Consider the following 20486-nt stretch of genomic DNA (forward strand, 5'->3'; position numbering starts at 1 on the left):
TGCATACGTTTGCGTGCATGATATTCCAATATACTGAATTCCATTGAAAACGCACCACCCAATGTCTACGTGTTGATGCTGTTGCATGTGTGAATTTGCTATAAAACACACAATAATCTTAACCCTTGTATGCAATTTTTGGTTATTGTATTGCCTGGCAGATTACATCCATTTATACAAACAAATATTTTTTGCTTTCATGTCCTGTTGTTAACAACTACACATCTGATTGGTGCGTTGTCAGTGGCGTTCAGTATACCTGGTCTTACAGAGTGTAGGAAAGACGACAGATAGAACCACACACAGTTATCTTCAAATACATTCTGTTCTTCTATGTTTGGGTTTTCCGTGCATCTAACTTTAGTCAGTTGCTTAGGGAAATTATTTACTGCCATCCTAAATGAACGATTATTAGTTTTTGATAAAATGAATAATGTCATAAGTGACGCTCAATTTGGTTTTAGAAAACAGTTCTCAACGATCGACGCCGCTTTCATTCTTCAATCTTTAATTGAACGAATATTGAAGAATAAAAAGCGACTGTATTGCTGCTTCGTGGACTATAGTAAAGCATTTGATTATGTCAATAGACAAAAACTATGGTACAAAATGATTCAACTTGGTATCGATGGTAAAATGCTTAATGTTATCCGGTCACTGTATGATAATGTGAAATGCTGCGTCAATATAACAGTATGCTATCCAACTTTTCAGTTTGTAGAAACGGACTTCTTTTCCAAGGTGAAGTATTATCACCGATATTATTTTTCATTTCATGTTTGTAAATGACTGCGAAATGCATTTCTTATCACGAATCCATAATTGTCCCCTAATATCGACAGCCATCAATCATTTAAATATATTCCTACTTATGTATGCCGAACATGATATGTTCTCGACTAGCTGAAACACCAGAAGGCCTTCAGTCAATGCTGAAATTCACTATCAAAATATTACTACCAAATGGGACCTAACTGTAAATACAACTAAGACTAACTAAGGTTGTCATTTTTAAAAATGGGGGGATCATTCGAGACAACGAAAAGTGGTTTATACAAAGGTGAACAGTTTAGAGGTTTAAAATGAATTCATTTATCTTGGCTTATTAGTTTCTGTTATAACGGTAAGTTATTTAATCGAATCTCTCAAAACGATTCGCTGATTCAGGGAAGAAAAGCTTGTTTTCATTATTAAACGTATGCAAAAGACATTATTTTAATATTGAAACAATGCCTATCTGTTTTTGACACCTATGTTAACAGTATTCTTAGTTATGGGTCAGAGGTCTTGGTGGATTCCACTGTGCAAGGGATGTTGAAAATATTCATACAAAATTCTGTAAAAAAACTACTTGGAGTACAACAAGGGGCCTGTAATGAATTATATATAGTGAGAATTTTTTAGGGCGTTTTCTTCCTCTGTATATATGAGAAAATAAGAATTAGTCTATATATGAGGAAATGGAACGATTAAAGGGTAACTGGGTAACACAAAGTCAAACAAGACACTAAATAGGCTTGGACTAAAAACTATAGTATGGAACATACCAAAATGTTGGTAACAGAGAATATAATATAATTAAAGGAAAGAATTTACGATAATTTTAAACAACATTGTTTTAGTCGAATAAACGACTTCACCGAAAGGTACCTTATATAAAATTTTTGTTACTTGAATTCAAGCTACAAACATATCTTAGACAACCCATACCATTAATCACTTAAAAGAAATATCAAAGATCCGAATTTAGTGCACACAAATTAAATATAGAAATCGGAAGGTATAGGAAAATTGACAGGGCCGAAAGAAAATGCACTATTTGTAACTATGATATAGAAGACGAATACCATTTTATCCTTATTTGCCCAGTTTTGAATGATTTGAGGAATAAAGTATATAAAACAATGTTACCACAGACGTCCAAGCGTTATTTAGGCTCATTGAACTATACAATAAAAACAACTGAAAAACAATATAAAATCATCTAATAACCTGGGAAAAATATTTAGTTTTGGGCAAATAAAGTTAGAGACGATTTACTGAAGCTTACTTAAAATATGACATCCACAAACCTGCCGTTTCATTAGCAAGAGTATATTAATTATCATATTTCATCTGTCCATATACATCAATATATACCTATATATTGAGAATTAGAATTATTACTATACCGTAAAAAAATAAAAAAAAAAAAACGATAATAAGAATAAAAAATAAAGTTGCCACATATATAAAAAATGTATCAATCACCCCAGCTATAATAGTAATCTAAAAAAAATAGTTATAAAATATAAAAAATTCTAAATAAAATACAATAAAACATGTAAAAAAAAGTGCCATATATAATAAGTATGCTATAAAATGTACCTATTTATGCTATTTACGTAATTCTTAATAAAAAAAAAATAAAAAAATCACTCTAAACCTGTTATTTGTATATATTTGTATATATACCGTGATTATATATGTATTGTATTTATCTGATTTAGTTTGTTTAACTTAAGCTGCAAATTTTAAGAACTTAACTTGAAATAAATAACTTGTGCTGGCAATACATGTATTCGTTGACGTGGTTGTTGGTTTAACTTCTTTTGTAATTACTCATAATTTCACATGGCATGACTGACGTAATAACGATATCACTGCAAACAATTACATACAAACACACAAACTATCTCTCGCTATCTCTCTCGCTCGCTCTCTCTCTCTCTCTCTCTCTCTCTCTCTCTCTCTCTCTCTCTCTCTCTCTCTCTCTCTCTCTCTCTCTCTCAAAGTCAGTCTCTCTGATCAGACCAAAATTCCAGAATTTATGCTGCGATGCGGTTGTTGTTGTTGTTGGTTTTTTGTTGTTGTTTTGGGGGGTTTTGTGTGGTTTTTTGGTTGTTTGTTTGTTTTGTTTGGGTTGTTTTGGGGGTGGGGTTTTTTGGGGGGGTGGGGAGGGGTGTGTGTTTAAGAATGGGTTGCACAGAAAAGGTAGATATGTTTAGGTGTTTTTACGTCCTCCTCATCTACTTTGTTTGGTCAATCCTCAATGGCCATGGTGCCACCTCCTTTGCCTTGGTAACCTAAATATTTTCCTTTGCATTTTTCATATAGCCAAGGCAATTTTTATGACTTCGACTTTGGCCATAAATGATTTTAAAACAAGCCATGCTACTCATTCGGAACAACAGGACCTGTTTTAGAGAGACATTAAAGACAGCCAGCATATAGATCTTGCTTTAATGGATAATTTTAATAGTTTTAAGAGAAACAAATGCAGTTTTTATTTGCTAGCTGGGACCATAAGGCCTTTTTGTAAATAATGAGCAAAAGTTATTAAGTTATTTTAAAATGTATTTATTTTGAACAGCATTTAGTTCTTCAATCATATGTAAGTACATATTCAACATGGTGAAGATAGCATCATCAATGCAATATTTATGCAAGAAAAGCCTTGCAAAAATTGACGTCATACCGCGGGAAATTTAAAAAAAAAAAAATGTTGACCCGCGAGGGTCAAAACCGACGCGCGCGCTGACCAGAGATCAGAAATTTATTTTGTTGGGTCCAAGTGTGATATGACAGAAGACGATGAAAACAGTCAAATTATATGCGAGCGCTCGGCCTTCTGAGGGGAGAACTGGCATCCTTGAACCGGTACCTCCCTGTAATATGTTTCAATATATACATGGAAAAGAATCCCAGTAGGTATACCTGTATTGTACCAGGTATATATTTAACAGTAATAGAGAAAAAATCAAATAGTTTTTAAGAAATTATGTATTGGTCATTTGTAAACATTATGAAACCCCACGCCCCAAAACGGATTTTCAAAATTATGATGTACTCACACACGAGTCACAAATATCAACCATTTACAAACTTTACAATGTGTTAGAGACCATTTTACTTGGTGTACAGGAACTATTTGTACACAGTTCTACTTTTCTGTACTATAATTTTATCTGATGCTTCAGGTGCAGGCGGAAATAAAGAAGAGGTGGAAAAGAATCATGTTGCAGCGAGAAGGGGCTTCTCCTCATGGACAGTCCACCCACTCGTTTTTTAACAACGTCAGCTTGCATCATAACCGCGACATCACACAGCAACGATCCCACCATGCGCCATTAACATATTCAGATGTCGATGACCAGCCAATAAAAAATCAGAATGGTCACCTTCCGGCGGAAACAGAAGAATACGTGCCTTTGCGTGAACAGACGTCTACATTTCACGACGGCCAAAATGGCCAGGAAGCGAGCTCAAGACCATTAAATGGGGAAAGAACGCAAAAAGGATATTTAACCTATCATTCCTCCAGATAGTGGAGATGTGGCCCAATGAAGATGATTATGGGCAAAAATATGAGTAAATTTTAAAAGGAAAATAAGATTTTGTGTAGGTATAAGCCACAAATCAAAGTATTCCAGACCCAATGACGATTATTGCAATGTGTATTCAAAATGCGCACCCCCCCCGATGGTTATTGCAATATGTCTTCAAATACTGGTGGTTATTGATTGCAATATGTCTTTCAGCATACTGATGATTATTTCATTTTTTTGCAATATGCCAATATTTTCAGATACTGGTGGTTATTGAAATATGTCTTCAGATACTGGTGGTTATTGCAATATGTTTTCAGATACTGGTGGTTATTGCAATATGTCTTCAGATACTGGTGATTATTGCAATATGTCTTCAGATACTGATGATTATTGCAAATGTCTTCAGATACTGGTTTATTATTGCAGTATGTCTTCAGATACTGGTGGTTATTGCAATATATCTTCAGATATTGGTTTATTATTGCAATATGTCTTCAGATACTGGTGGTTATTGCAATATGTCTTCAGATATTGGTAGTTATTGCAATATGTCTTGAAATACTGATGATTATTGCAATATGTCTCGAGATACTGGTGGTTATTGCAATATGTCTTCAGATATTGGTGGTTATTGCAATATGTCTTCAGATACTGGTAGTTATTGCAATATGTCTTGAGAGACTGGTGGTTATTGCAATATGTCTTCAGATACTGGTGGTTATTGCAATATGTCTTCAGATACTGGTAGTTATTGCAATATGTCTTCAGATACTGGTGGTTATTGCAATATGTCTTCAGATACTGGTGGTTATTGCAATATGTCTTCAGATACTGGCGGTTATTGCAATATGTCTTCAGATATTGGTGATTATTGCAATTTGTTTTTAGATAATGGTGGTTATAAACAATGTTTGCAAAATTAGGTATACCAATGTGTGGGCAACTGGCTCCGTGCTTATAAAACGTTAGAATCTGGACTCGATGTCTAATGATGTCACACGCATGCCTACTGAAGTCTGATATGCGACTGGTTTAATACCCCGGCAACGACATGAATATTATATGTGTATGACGTCATTGGAGATTAGAGTTTACACCTTTTAAAGGCACGGTTCTTGGATAGATTTTCAATTTGGTATCATCTCAGACAATCACACAATTCTTAGCAGAGTATGGGTGAACTTTCACTCGTGTTACTGTTAGGGCGTTTGACGTTGAAAAACGTCTATGTTGAAATAATATATCATTTTATATTGCCTTACCAGTGTACAAAGCTCAGCTTAAACTTTTGGATGGCCTTCTACTGTTTGTTTTGTTTTTTACCAACGACGACGCGTTAAAGTCCAACATATCGGCAACATTACTGGTATAGAGACATAGCAGGTGCGTTTGCAGGGACGAGACTGTGGGCCAGCCCGAGGGTTCTGCCATTCAAGAGCTAGACGGACATTTGTACGGTCATGATCGCCAGAGGCGGACCGAGTGGGGGTGCTCAGGGGCCTGGGCGATAGTTATAATTTTTATTATATATCAATTTTCCTTTGTTTACGATCCCCCTCCAAACCTCCCCCAAAGTTCCCTTGGCCTTCCACCTCATGTAATACATGTCACTGCCCCCACCCCCCCCTTCAGCGGCTTTCAATAATGTTCCGGTTAAATACGTAGGTGCTGGCGGGTTTCTTCCTGTAGTGTGTGTATTAGTGGTTACTATGAAAAATATTTGTAATCATCGGATTCGAAAATAATCATTGTAATGGTATTTAGCGTCAAACTTAGAATTGTTGTTGTATTAGAGCGGGAATCTTTATCTACCGTGTGGTAGTACGCCATTCCGTATTTTTGTTATAGAGATATCTCTGACGGCAGAGAGCGATAATAACCGTACAAATGTCCGTCTAGCTCTTGAACGGCAGAGTACTCGGGCTAGACTATGGGGAGCATAGGTTTGGTTTTTGTTGTTTTTGTTGTTTTTTGTTTTTTTTGGGGGGTTGGGGGGGTCGACCTTCAATACCCCCACTTACACACATACCTGCATAGAATAGATCGTTCGCTCTAGGCTTTAGTAAGGTACAATGGTACAATGTGTATGTAATATACAAATAAATATTTCTACTAACGGTGTTCTTATGAAAATGTACCTCGATTTGAGCAACGGAATTCCAGGAAAAACTATGTTATTCTAGTGACGAAAATAGCCATGCAGATCAACATTTCTAAAGAGAAGATCGTTTTCCAGAGTGTAGATTATATTTGAAATACATGTGTACATAACTCTTACCCTGAGGCTCTTTGTTTTTGTGTGAAAATACTTTATAGAAAATAATTCAAAATGGCGACAGTTATTTTTGAATGACAAACTGTTGACAGAGAAAACAGGGAAGTCTACTGAAACGGCAGCTGTGGTTTTGCAATGAAGAAAACATAATAAAATTCTTCAAAGGCGTGAATGTGTCTCAATCTCAGTGGAAACACTTAGAATTTTGTTTTACAAATTCATGTTGAGCTTTCAAATGTGATTAGTCGGATACTATTTAATATGACGTACATATAATAATAAAACAATTATTAAAGAAAAACCAACACTTAACGCTTTAACAATAATGGTATAGTACATCAAAAGACTGGGTTTGTACTGAATATTAATCTATTAAAATATGCTTTTAAATAGCATGTACCTACGGGAATATTGTAATCACAACGTTTTACGTTATTTCATTGCTATATACGGTATAAACGTGGACTATAAAAATAGGTCATTGTTCTTTTGTTTGTTGTTCTTAGAAGAAATTAATATATATTGGGTGGCGACCAAAAAAATGATATATAATTATATGAATATAGAATTATTTTAAAAATTAAAACTTTAGGCTCATAGGTCAAATATTGTTAAAATATTAACAGGTTCAAACAGAAACCGTAAATATACAAGAAAATGTGTGGTAATTCACTATGGAGCTGAAATAACATATATGTGCTTCTAATAAGTAATTTATTCACGCCATCTCGGTAAATACGTGCAGTAAATAGAGAACATGTAAAAAGACCAATACCAGGTTTAACCTACGTTGGCACGGACACTTACTTCCACACGCCTGTGTTTGGCTTCAGTACAATTCAGGCGGTCCTCAATAATTAATGTCCAGGAGAATATATATATATAGTCCGTCTCTTGTCAGACCAGGTTCCCGAATTGATGTGGCGATGTGATTTTTAAAATTTATTTTTTATTATTATTATTTTAGGGGTGGGTTTCTTTGTTGTTGTTGTTGTTGTTTTTTTTTTTGTTTTTTTTTTTTGGGGGGGGTGTTTTTTTTTTTTTTTTTTTTTTTTTTTGGTTGGGGAGGCAAGGAGAACGGGGGGGGGGGGGTCTTTTTGGGTGGGTTAAAAGCATGGATTGCAAACATGAGTATAGTTTGTTTGTTATGATGTCCTCATCTGCCTTGGTCCTTCTTCATTGGTCATGATTCCCCCTTATTTACCTTGGTAGTCGAGGTAAATTTTATGACTTCGAATTTGACCCCAAATGTTTCAAAAGCAAACACAGAGAATACTAAACGAGTTCCCGTGTGAGACCGTTTACATTACAACGAGTGTGTTTTCAATCGTACATCACGAGCGAAAACGAGTGATGTATGATCAACTTGTGTATGATTAAAAAACACACTCGTAATATAAGCGGTCTCACACGGGAACATGTACAGTAAGACAGATTAGTGCATGAGCGGGAGTACCATATGGAATTTATGAAACGAATTCAGTGTATTCTTGCACGATGAGGATGGACGTATGTCAATGCACTCTCGCGTTACCCCCCCCCCCCCCCCCCCCCCCCCCCCCCCCCCCCCCACGCCCCCCCCCCCCCCCCCCCACCACCACCTGGGGGGACTTATGGTCTCCTACGGAGCGCTGCTGGAATACCAGGTCACGGGCTTCCGTGACCTTGGTGTACGGTGTACGGGGACCCGGCACCACTGAAGACTGGAAGATGGAGGAGGAGGAGACGTGCGACAGGAAAGGCACAGGGGGAGCCAAAACCGGCGGCTAAACCGCCGGCAGCGACTCCTTCTGTTGCGCCGCCAACCGCCGTACCCCGGAAGAAGACAGGATCGGAAGAGGCACCAGCCCCGGACGTCCCGACTTCAACCAAAGGTCTAACTAGACCCACTCCACAGGCCAGGACTTCAGCGCCTCCGGTTGTGCCGCCGACTATACAGGCAGCACCCGTTGAGGCGCAGGCCCGAAAGATCGCCATGGTGAAGCGGAAGGCAACTACTCCCCCGAGTGGCCAACCAGACAAGCCAGGCCCTCCGAGTCAACCACCGAAGCCGGACATGGACGGGGATGAGCCTTGGTCACTGAAGGCCGGCAAATTGACAGCACGCCACGCTCAGCTCTCCAAAACCAACATCGAGGACGTCAACTTCCTCTTCACGCAACCTAAGCACGAGGCATTTCAACCATTACCAACGAGGGCCGACAGAGGGAGACTACTGTTTCCACCACGTCACAATGCGGGATGGCCGAGGTATCTGTTTTACAGTACGCCGAAAAGGAATTTACAACCAAGGACTGCTACTCCCAGAAATGGACAACCCGACCATACACCGAATGATCAAGATCACAGCCGGGGGAAGATTACCGCTCAACAGCCAAGGCGCTAGCAGCATCCCCATATCGGTCGGTCATCCCGCATTTTTCGACGCTGTCAACTTTATCGGAACACCGTGACGTGCTCCCCTTTGCCAACCTCCTTCACCTCCCGTGAGTACTATTTTTTTGGGCTAGTTAGACTTTAAAAGTTTTCGATCGAGTTCTAAATTCATATGTTTATTTTTTGTAAATAGTCTAACGCATTTTATTTTGGCGCCCGTTCAATTGCTCAAATCACCTTAAAACCCTTTCGGCCGAGCAGTCATAAACTTTTTGGGTTTACATTTAGAGTCCGGACATGTATTTGGATGCAGTTACTCTTTGTAGACTTAGGTAAATTACAGGCTTCACCGAGGAATCGAAATTCAGCCAATCAGAGCACGGCTCCCACTCGGTGTTACTTCAAGTTTGCGAAGTGTCTGCTAGTCGGTCCGCGCTCGCGTTGACCTTACTAAATGGCTTTCTTCCAAATTCTGCCCACTTCAAACTTACCTTCCCCCCCCCCCCCCCCCCCCCCCCCCCCCCCCCGCCCGCTCCGGAGTTAGTCACTGGCGAAGTCAGAGGCTAAATCCGTAGTGGGCGTGCCTGAACCTTTTTGGATAGGGGCACGTTAATACAGTTCCCAGTTTCCCAGTGTATGAATGGAACTATATAGTTTTTAAACTTTTCCGGAAGCTGTGGCTATGTTAAGCGACGATCACGTACTTTTCGTTCAGTTGGACGTTTTAGTCCAAGTAACTTGGACCATATTTATATAAATTATTGTTCTGGCAAAAACAATCCATCCCAAATTAGCACAACCAAATTTTGTACATGTAAATAAAAAAGAACAGACGTATTCAAACATTTTATTCATCACTACCAGGTAAAAATAATTTTGACTCTTTTTGAAAGTAGATTGTGTAGGCCTACACCGTTTCGAAATATTTTTGTTGCATTGAAGATGTATGGATGTCATGTCATACTGAAGTTGAGAAACATGTTTAAAAATAATATACTTGCATTAGACGAGACTTTTACCAGTTTTTCTTCAAATCTGATTTGTATAGTCATTTACTGGTATTCATAAAAACAACTGTATAGTTAATTGTTATCCGATTTCTTACTCTTGTTCTGTGTAAATGTCGTTAAGCCTTGGTTTTTGGTCATCTAGACATCTTTGAAAAAGGTCTTTGTCGGAGAAATGTGACACACGGAATGGGGAGGGGGAGGGGCCAAAAACCAAACAGAATCACCGTTTGTAGGTCTCTGAGGTAAAAAAAAAAAGAAGAAAAAAAGTAGTACAAAGAGAATAAAGGTAGAAAGAACTGCACGTGCTTTAGTATATAAACTAGTATAGGTGGCAGTTCTCTTCCAGATTTAAAAAAAAACTATATGGAATGACTTGAATACGTTTTGAGCTCTATTTTCAGAAAGACCCAGCCCAAAGCCACAGAAGCCGAGTCTGGCGTTGTCAAAATATAGAACATGTTCTAGGTCTTCTGCTTCCGTAGTTCGCGCCAACACAGAGGCGGTGTTTTTTGTCACATTCGATTCAGTTTCGGTCTCTTTTCTTCTTTTAACTGGTACCATACTCGCCAGACCCTAAAATCAATGGTCGCCCAAATGACTACCTTTCTCAAATTCTTTGTTGCCCTTAGCCAATAAAGGTCGCCATCAAAGTTGTATTTCCCCCCATATTTAAAGGAAAATGCTAATATATCTATTGGCCCTTAATTGATTTTGTTGAGTATAGTATAGGCAGATATACTGGACCATATTTGAATAATGCTGCCTCAGTGTATTAAATACAGTCAGGTCTGGTCAGGTCAGTGTGTTTAAGGGTCAATATTAAAATTGGCAACATTTTGAGTGCCGGCTCTAAATTATATTATTTCCCAATTTTTCACAGAATATTACTTTGACATCAATACACAAAGCCACACATATTTGTAATATATTTCGGACATTAATTTTTAAAAATCATTATTTTATTTAAGAAATCATGCCGAAATCTTATGTCCCTTGCAAGGGCTGAAGTAACAGTATGGACTATAACAGTTAGGACAATTTTACAATATTTTAGCAATTATGTACACAAGGTCAACGTCAAATGTAGAATGCCCGGTTGGTACATGGTGTGCTCTTAGACAACATAATTTCCTTAAATATTTTAAAATGTAATTTCTAATTTTGGTATATGCAGACAGTAACAGTATGGATGCTCAAAATTTGTATGCAAAGAAATATACTTACTTGTTAAAAAATGTGTGTCTTCTTGTACAAGTTACTGAATTAAGGCCACATTCATATGATAAGACAGAAAGTGGAAGATCCTTTGTAGAAAGTACAACAAGACCAAGTTCATGGAGCTCGAATTATGAACATTTTATGATGGAGGTAACAGTATGGACATATATATAAGGGACACACATATTTAGTAAAAAAATTGTAAAATATAATTGTAAAAAATAAAGTATAATAGCACAGTATTGTTACTTAATATCTCATGATTACATTTATGCAAAAAAAAAGTTTAAGAATAATATATTTTTTAACACAATATTAAACTTTATATAACTTCACCCACTGCAAGGGACATGAGATTTCGGCATAATTTGTGAAATAAAATACTGATTTTTTTTAAACTAATGTCCACAATATATTACAAATATGCGTGGTTTTGTGTATAGATGTCAAAGTAATATTATGTGAAAAAAATTTGGGAAATATATACATTTTATAATATAATTTAGAGCCGGGACACAAAATGTTACCAATTTTGATATTGACCCTCAACGTGCACATTCAGAACAAGTTGTTATAGCGTAGGCCTGTCCTGGGCACAGGTGCCAGCCTCGACTGGCTCCTGTCCAGGACAGGAATTAAATAGAGTGCAATTTTTAACAATAAACGGTTCAAGCAGTCCAAAGTATGTGCAAATATAGAAAATATTTGCCGACGAGTATATCATTATTCATAACACATATTGCATTGTTATTTGGTTTGTTAATATTAACATCTAGTATAGGATGAAAATCATCCATTTTGGCCTTATATCTGTTAAAAATGTATAATATTATGGATGACAACACTTTTGCTGCAGACAAGCAGATATTAAATTCATATATAATGGGGTTTCAGTATTTGGCCCATGGACTACAATGGATGGCTAGCTCAACTACACCAGGCATGGTTGCATAAAACCATGCTGAAATTCATCCTTTACTTTTTCTTCTTCCAGTACTCTACAGCACACACATCAATACTATTCTTGTATAAACATAATATTTATAGTTGATGCCAACTGAAAAATAACTGACAGAAGCGATGCAGATATTGACAGTTTTGTTTTCTTTAGTAAATAATGGAAAGAAATCTGACATTCCAATCAGAATTGTCCTGTACACAGAATTAACTCGCATAACTTTTTCTTTGTTTTATTCTATAAAGCATGACAAAAAGCATGACAAATACAGTAAACAGAGGTACTCACTTTATACAATTTATAAAAGATTTAGATCTGCATAATATAATAAAGATTTTAAAAAACGGGACATGATTTAATAAACAGTTATTATTTTTAATACCAAACATCAACAATTTTGCAAAATATAAATGAATATAAATGTATGCATACATACATATATATGTATATATATACATATATATATATATATATATATATATATATATATATATATATATATATGCATACATATATATATATGTATATATATATATATATATATATATATATATATATATATATATATATATATATATATATATATATATATATATAAATGTATGCATACATACATATATATGTATATATATATATATATATATATATATATATATATATATAAATGTATGCATTCCAGAGGTGCTTACTTCTTTTTTTTCTTTCATATCTGGATAAAGAAAAATTTAAGCCACGCCTACTACCCACCCCCCACTGACTTGCACTACTTTTGTGCAACAAGCCAGATTATTCAGGCAACCATATTTAGATGTTCTGAAGAAAACACACGTGAAAGCTACAAAAGCAATTTTTAAAATGTATACGATAAATTAATGGAAAATGCTATAGCAGATGACATGTAGATCAATACACATTGATTTAAAAATAAAAATAAAAAACCTCTTCGCTAATCATGACATGAAACTTGGTCAGTGGCCAAAGAAATCATGTAGGAAACTTTACGCCTGTAACTTACTTGTAAGCGATGTTCTGCAGCTGTTGGCAAAAAATAAATGGTTCCATCAACAGCATAAAGGTTTGACACGTTCCCTTCATTCACTTTCATAAAATATAAACTACACACGAATATAACAATTCCTTCCAGTATAACTAAATGATCCGCAAAAATGCACATCAGCTAGAGGAAATGTCATCGCTTATCAAAATTACATCATTTACCAAATGAATGACATTTACAAAAAAAAATCACCCGATTCAAATAATAGTGAATTAACATTTGCATTCTTACGTGGCATAAGTATCAATGAAGTTTACACAAACAATACCACAGGCATATTTAAAGCTAAACAAAATTCAGTTATGTATTGTTAAAATATGCATATAAATTTAATTATAAGATCTGACCGCAATTATTTTTTGGTGCATGTATGAACCAGGAAAAAAACGATGTGCACACTTTTGTATGATCAGTTAACTGGGGAACAAGTACCTTTAAAGCCGTTTTAAATTTATTTAAAGGATATGCTTTAAATATTAAAGAAAAATTATTTACCTGCATTTTGAAAACGAGTACCAATGAGGTACATGACATGCCCATCAAAAGTAGGTCATAGTGACTTAGTTATGGAAAATACTGTCAATGCTCATTGGAACTCAGTTGAAATAAGGCCATTTAAAATAGACAGAAAACCTGAGAACTAACTTTGCCATTTGCCAAATTCACAAAATGATATTTATTAATAATTTGGCAAAATAAATTCATATAATTATTATTAATTTTCTACAAAGTAACAGACTTTTTGCCATTTTTTTAAAGTTTAATTGATAATTTGGCAAAATGTTCCAATAACCCAGAGGTAGTCCTGATTAGCTGACATTAATATGAATGTACACAAGTCAAACTTTCAAATTTACATTGCTAAACATTGGTTTTAAAATGGCATCATAAAAATACTGCTTAAAAAACTGACAATGATTGAAATTAATAACGATCAGACAGAGACTGGCTGGGATACACGGACAGTACTAAGTCTTCTTGATCAACAGTGATCTGAGTGAACACCATCTTATGATGATGGGCTCTGGATTTGAACCAAAATCTTTGGCATAGAAAGCCAATGCTCTCTCAACCAATTGAGCTATCCCATCTGTTACTTCACATTCAGTGCTCAAACTCAACTGCCAAGATCAACATTTCAAATTCAATTATTACCATTATAATTTCAATATTTTCAGATACAAGCGATGCCAATTGTTTTTACTGGAACATTAATTGCCCTTTCCAAATTTAGCTGTACCTAACATTTCAAGTTGTATTTTCTTGTTAGGTGAAAGAAAAGGTTGGTGCGTTTTATCTTGAACTTTACAGATATCGGTCTCCGCCAGGAAAGGTGAATGACCACTCCCACTCTCCTCCATACTCGCCTGCAAACTGATCGCCTTACAATAAGATTCATTGAAGGAGAGTGATCTTCAGCTTGACTTGATTTTGCTTATGGTAAAAACTGGATATAACCGTCTTAATAAGCAATAAAATAACGAGTAACACCATGACAACAGATAGCCTAGAGTAGAAATGTTTACAGCTAGTGGTTCTGAGGAAGAGGTTATACTGACCACACCACATTTATTTAGAGACCCCATACCACAATCGGACAATACTATAAAATAAACAAAATGTTAATGACATAAAAAACATGTACGAGTCGCGGAACATTTTGTTTTGTATCGCATGGCGATTTGATATGCAAGTTTTAGAGATTACTAAACAAATTTAAAACATTAAACAGTAGCTGCTAATTAATTTTTAGCTGATAGAAAGCTAACCAAGATTTTGAAAACAAAATGTTCCCTGTCACTGATAGTAAAATAATACTAAATGGAGTCAATACCCAAAGTACATAAATTTTGTATATAAGATGCAGTTTGAATTACTACAAACTCCTGAAACAAAAACACAACAAATTTGCCAAAATGGATAATTTAAGCAAATTGTTTTAAGTAAAAACTAGGGCAAGTAGCTTTAAATGAATCCTGCAATATGTAACCTAAAATACAAAACAAAACCCTTCTATATCACCATTAATGAAATTACTCATTTTTAATATTTTCCTTCTATATGTATCATTTTACCAACACTGGATATATTCTAAATGATAAAAATTGAAATTGTTAAGAACACACAAAGCACTACACAAACATTAGCACTATGAACACAAATTGCAGATGATCTGCAATGACAGACTAGTTTTTTTGGTTGTCAAAGTGTCTTTTATTGCAAGAGCACATTGAAATCGGGCAATGCAGCTTGACTGTGACCTTGTGGTGGTCCTCGTCTCCTCGTAATCGTGTATGGCTGGGACCTGCTGCTCTGTTTGAGCTTCATCCTCAATTTGTTCTTCACCATTTTGCTAGTGAGCAGGTCTCCTGTGGACCAGTTACTGCTGAGTGATGACTTGATCTGACTGAAAAATGGAATGTTAACACCACCGCTGGAAGAAGCACTAGGGGATCCAGTTGGAACCTGGTCAAGGATTTCCGGCAATGAGGGCACTTCCTGCTTCATTTTATCTGCAAAAGTAAATGTCCCAACTACTGTCCGAACCAAATTGTTAATAACTACAAAAAATTACTCTCCTACCTTTAATTACCGTTACATTTTCCCCAAATTTTGTCCACACACAAGTTGTAAAAAACCCATTACAGTGACACAGCTGAGGTAGCATAGGGCAAAATACATCTGCCATTTTGCTTTTTTATGGAATATTCTTCAAGAGGGGTGAAAGCCTCCAAAGTACGTGACATAATTAATATAAAATCAATGATCTTTAGTGGTATATTTAAACAAACAAAAAATAATTTTAAAAATTAATATGACGTCATCACGTTTGTTATGACATTGCTAGATTAAGTCATATCCTTTCACCCCTCTTGGAGAATATCCATAAAAAGTCAAAATGGCAGCCGGCACAAAATTACATGCTTTCAGCGAAGTCGATATTAGTGACATGGTTATCATCCAGCGGTTGCAAAACAAGGTGTCGCGCATTGCATGTGACGTTTACTACTCTCATTTCCGACGTCTATTTTCACCACAGTTCATATTTTTTTGAACACATACTATCGTATGAAAACAAAAGAAACATCTAAAAGTCACTTTTTTTGATTTGCTGTCACATGCAATATTTCACTGACAAATAGATGATCACCAGTAATCTTTGACTCATCCACGACATCAATATACCCACCGATGTAACTTTATTCAAGTTATAAAATGTAAACATTGAAAAAAACTAAAGTTCATCGTATCACCGTCATTTTGTTGTTTTTCTTGCACTGGAATCCAAATATTTGTTCCTTTGATACTAATATTAATAGAGTGCCAAACGGTAACCAGTATTTTCTTAGGTTAAAGGTTGCAAGCCACCATTTACGTTTGCAAAACTTTAAAAGTAGAAATGATTAATTTGATTTATAAAATATCAAATAAATTGCAAAAATAAAATAAAATAAATAATATAATTAAATACACAATATCATGGAATAGATAAATTTAACAAAATATCTACATTGAATTGTATGTCTTAACCTATAATACATGTACAGTTTATGCTAATAAACGTTCTTGTTTCTTTTTGAGGTTTTTTTTATTTTTTTAAATTATTTTTTTTGGGGGGTGGGGGATGGGGGAGAAATTCCCATTTATAAGTAAATAAATATATACACATTTATAAGTGATAAAATATTAATTTGTTTTTAATGCTGTTAATTGTTCTAATAGGTAACATGGATAGTTTTTATAACTTACATGTAGGTGGTATTAGTGGAAACAATTATTTTTAAATATTAATAACTTTACTTTATTTTAAACTGATGAAAACTGTTTGCATGTTTTTCTAAACATACCATAAAATATGCCCAATGAGCATGTTGTGTAAACTGACAAATTGATTTAACATGATCTTAGTATGCAAAATGTATATTAAAAAGTTAATTATTTCAATTTAATGGGGTTTTGTGTTTTATAAACAGTTAAAATTGGGCAAGTGAATTTTTCACCATGACTAGTAAATTTTAAATCCACTGGTCCCATGGCAAGTGAATTAAGAAAAAAAGAAAAATCTAGAACCCCATGTACATGGAACGCTTGTAACAGTTGGATATCGCTTATCCCTGCACTGACCAATCACATTCAAGGATAGAAATGTGAGTCATACTTGTTCCAATCTTGGGCCAACAATTTCACCAACTTTATGCATTACTAGTGGACTACATTGCACACTTCTGGGGTAACCGACTCCGGCCCAAAGAGTCCGACTCCTCCCCCCCCCCCACCCGTTCCCCCATTACTGTGTGTCTGTAACTCTCGATACCCCCCCCCCCCCAACTCCTACTCTGACAGTTCCAACGCCTTCTAATACTTCATTATGCAACCGCTGTCATCTGGTATGTGGAATCTGTGTCATTGCAATGGTTTTTCCTAGATTTCTGTCTGGACAAAATGTGAGTAAAATCTAACGAAAAATAAAGGTAGGAGAGCAATTTTTGGTAGTTGTTAACATTTTGGTTTGGACTTTAGCTAGTAAAATCATGTACTGCAATATTTTGAAGTTTGGTTGATTTAGAACTTACATGGGTCAGCAAAAACAAGAAAACATTTCAATGACGTTTTATAATGTAATGATAATTGTATTTCTGAACAACATTAGCATTTCTTGAAACAATGGAACATTAAATTTAGTTTTCACTTAGAATAATGTTCTTACATCTTTTACATGTGTTGCTCAAATGGTTGCATCAATGATGGACATGCTTTTTGACTGGACTATGATATTGTAACGTTCCTACTATTTTATCGATATTTTTATTTGGTTTTCCTTCTGATTATTCTTCTTACTAAATATACTAATCACCAATAAAAACTGACATTATATAGGAATGGCAGAAACGTTACGTTAAGTTTAGTTGCATTATATTGCGGTATTTTGTTTAAATTGTCGAAATTAAGTTGGAAATAAGACCATATTTAGTTTGCTATTTTGGTGGAAACTTACTCGGGTGTTTGTGGCGAAACTACGGGCTTTGTAAAGCAATTCTAATTACCCAACCAATCGTATTGTATATTATTACCTATCAGATAAATTTAAATATGGTCAATAGTCAATGCATACCACAAGTACACCGTCTCATTTGCTGGAAACTACAGAATTTGCCGGGGTGTACAAAATGTCACGTGACTGCTCGACTGGTTGTATGGAAATACAAACTGCTGACGAGACCGACAAAATTTTCTGCAACATGCTTCACTAATTAAATTTGTTAAAAGACTTGAATTTATTATGAATGGGAATACCACAATTCGGTAAATTTTATTTTTACTGTTTATAAGATTTCTTGAGCATGTCTGGCCAAAACATGGGCTAGATTGTAGTTTTTCGCATATTAAAATCTAATGTTAGAACTTGGACTAATTATCACGAACATATTTTAAGTAATAACTCAACATGCTTTTTTTACAGGTTCTACAAGTTAGTACAAATGTTTTTGTTCATCTGCAGGTGTTCAATTTTGTTTTCCCCGATACGATTACAACATAATCATAAACGTTTAAAACATGCAAGATAATAAGGCGATCAGTTGTCTCCCTTTGCAAAACTGGCTTCAAAATATTTTCAGGGTAAAACCATCTGGAATCCTTGTGTGCATTTTGTTTAAAAGTTACACGGTACATTTAATTACAAAAGTGAAAAAAAAATTCAAACCTCTGAAAAAATCACGTCCTTCAGTGGATGACCAGCGACTTTGAGCATCACCCTCCAACGTATTGTTCATGAAGACCTTCATGTAGTCAGGCCAGGAGTCATCAATGGCTCTCTTCTTGATGAAGTTTACATCGTCAAAACTCTAAACAATACAAAAATGCAATCTGTATTGAAAAAAAACCCAGACTTTTATAACAGACATAAGTAAACATTTTTTTACACCAACCCATTGCATAAATAAATAAAATAAAAATATGTTAATGCATGTGAAACAAACTGTGGTAGTTGCTGACAACAAAAAAACACCTAAAAACCCATCTTCATTTTAGACTATTTTTCTCACAACTTGTTGATGTTGTTGTTGGTTGGTCTAAGATCGATTCCTGTCAGTGGCCCTTTGGGCTGTTTCTCGTTCAGCTAGTCCACCTTGACTGGAATATCAGAGGCCATGGTATGTGTTATCCTGTCTCTGGAATAGTGCATATAAAAGATCCCTTGCTACTAATGGAAAAATGTAGCCAGTTTCCTAAAAATTACCAAATCCAACAGCAGATGATTAATAAAAGTAAAAAGAATGTGTGATACAAAATAAATTTATCACAATTTCAAATGTCTTACAGAAACCAACACACAACTAAATTTAGATTTACCGAGGCATTAACACAGCTATGTTATCAATTTCAATGTTAAGAAAGCTTTCACTGTATAATTTAAACTCACATAAAAAAGGATTTTGGTTCGCACATCCATGTATTTTTTAAGGTTTTTCTGCTCTTCTTTTTTCATCAAATATTTCAAAATGATATCCCGAACAATGTGTCGACCACACAACATATACGCCACTGTGAGGGCAAAGGCAAAGTTGTCAGCTTTTCCAGACAGGTTAATATGAACATGGTCTTTCAAGTACGGAAGCTTGTCTATGATGGCTATCTTGCAAGCTTCAGGGCTCATGTATTCTGGTGTGCAGCCTACACAAGAAACTGGCTCCTGTGGTGTCTTGCTGGAGCCAAAGTCAGTGATCTTTAGTGTGAGTGGCTCTTCAGTGATGCAGATATTTTCAGCTGAAAATAGATATAGAGAATACTAAGTATGTTTTCATTGCTCAAATAAAAATAAAACTTTTATTGTGTGTATTAAACAAATTTATTACATACCTATTCAATCTTATAATAGTGATAAAAACATTTTGAAATTGTGATAAATTTATTTTGTATCGCACATTCTTTTTACTTTTACTGCATTTAGCACCTTTTATTTACCGACGTCATATATGATTTACAAATGACGTCACATCATATTTGAAACATTACACAAGGCTGCTGCAGAGTATGATTCTTAACGTTAAGTAAATCTCTGAAAGGAGTTTTGATCATAGATTTAACAAAGTGTTGTTATGACATTAAATTAAAAACCGTATTTTGTGAAAGAACATACCACTCGATGTATATATACTTGCGTAAAATAAACTCATGCAATAAATAGGAAGCAAAAACAACGTATGTGAAGTTCTGTATATTTCTTACACACCGGTTGGTGAGAACATCATTTGTTATTTTTGGTAACACATACTTGTTT

At 35.2% G+C, this 20486-nt stretch overlaps 2 protein-coding genes and 1 non-coding gene across 8 annotated transcripts in view; 1 reads left to right on the forward strand and 2 right to left on the reverse strand.

Moving 5' to 3' along the window:
• LOC121381406 (secretin receptor-like) overlaps positions 1 to 4369 on the forward strand; it is a 98522-nt gene extending 94153 nt beyond the window's left edge. For all 3 annotated transcript variants that reach the window (XM_041510705.1, XM_041510706.1, XM_041510707.1), the window contains one exon: positions 3960 to 4369. In XM_041510705.1, the coding sequence (XP_041366639.1) occupies positions 3960 to 4307 (348 nt within the window). In that variant the 3' untranslated portion in view covers positions 4308 to 4369. The remainder of the gene's footprint in view (positions 1 to 3959) is intronic.
• A 9119-nt stretch (positions 4370 to 13488) lies between these two features.
• Positions 13489 to 20486, reverse strand: part of LOC121380750 (probable myosin light chain kinase DDB_G0275057) — an 86672-nt gene continuing 79674 nt past the window's right edge. For all 4 annotated transcript variants that reach the window (XM_041509715.1, XM_041509714.1, XM_041509716.1 and 1 more), the window contains 3 exons: positions 19629 to 19972; positions 18909 to 19050; positions 13489 to 15717 (listed from right to left, as the gene is read on the reverse strand). In XM_041509715.1, the coding sequence (XP_041365649.1) occupies positions 15419 to 15717; positions 18909 to 19050; positions 19629 to 19972 (785 nt within the window). In that variant the 3' untranslated portion in view covers positions 13489 to 15418. The remainder of the gene's footprint in view (positions 15718 to 18908; positions 19051 to 19628; positions 19973 to 20486) is intronic.
• Positions 14220 to 14295, reverse strand: Trnar-ucu. Its single transcript has one exon. It is a non-coding gene; the product is annotated as a tRNA-Arg (tRNA).

Source organism: Gigantopelta aegis, chromosome 9 (assembly GCF_016097555.1).
Source record: "Gigantopelta aegis isolate Gae_Host chromosome 9, Gae_host_genome, whole genome shotgun sequence".
In the NCBI taxonomy this organism is placed as follows: Eukaryota; Metazoa; Mollusca; class Gastropoda; order Neomphalida; family Peltospiridae; genus Gigantopelta; species Gigantopelta aegis.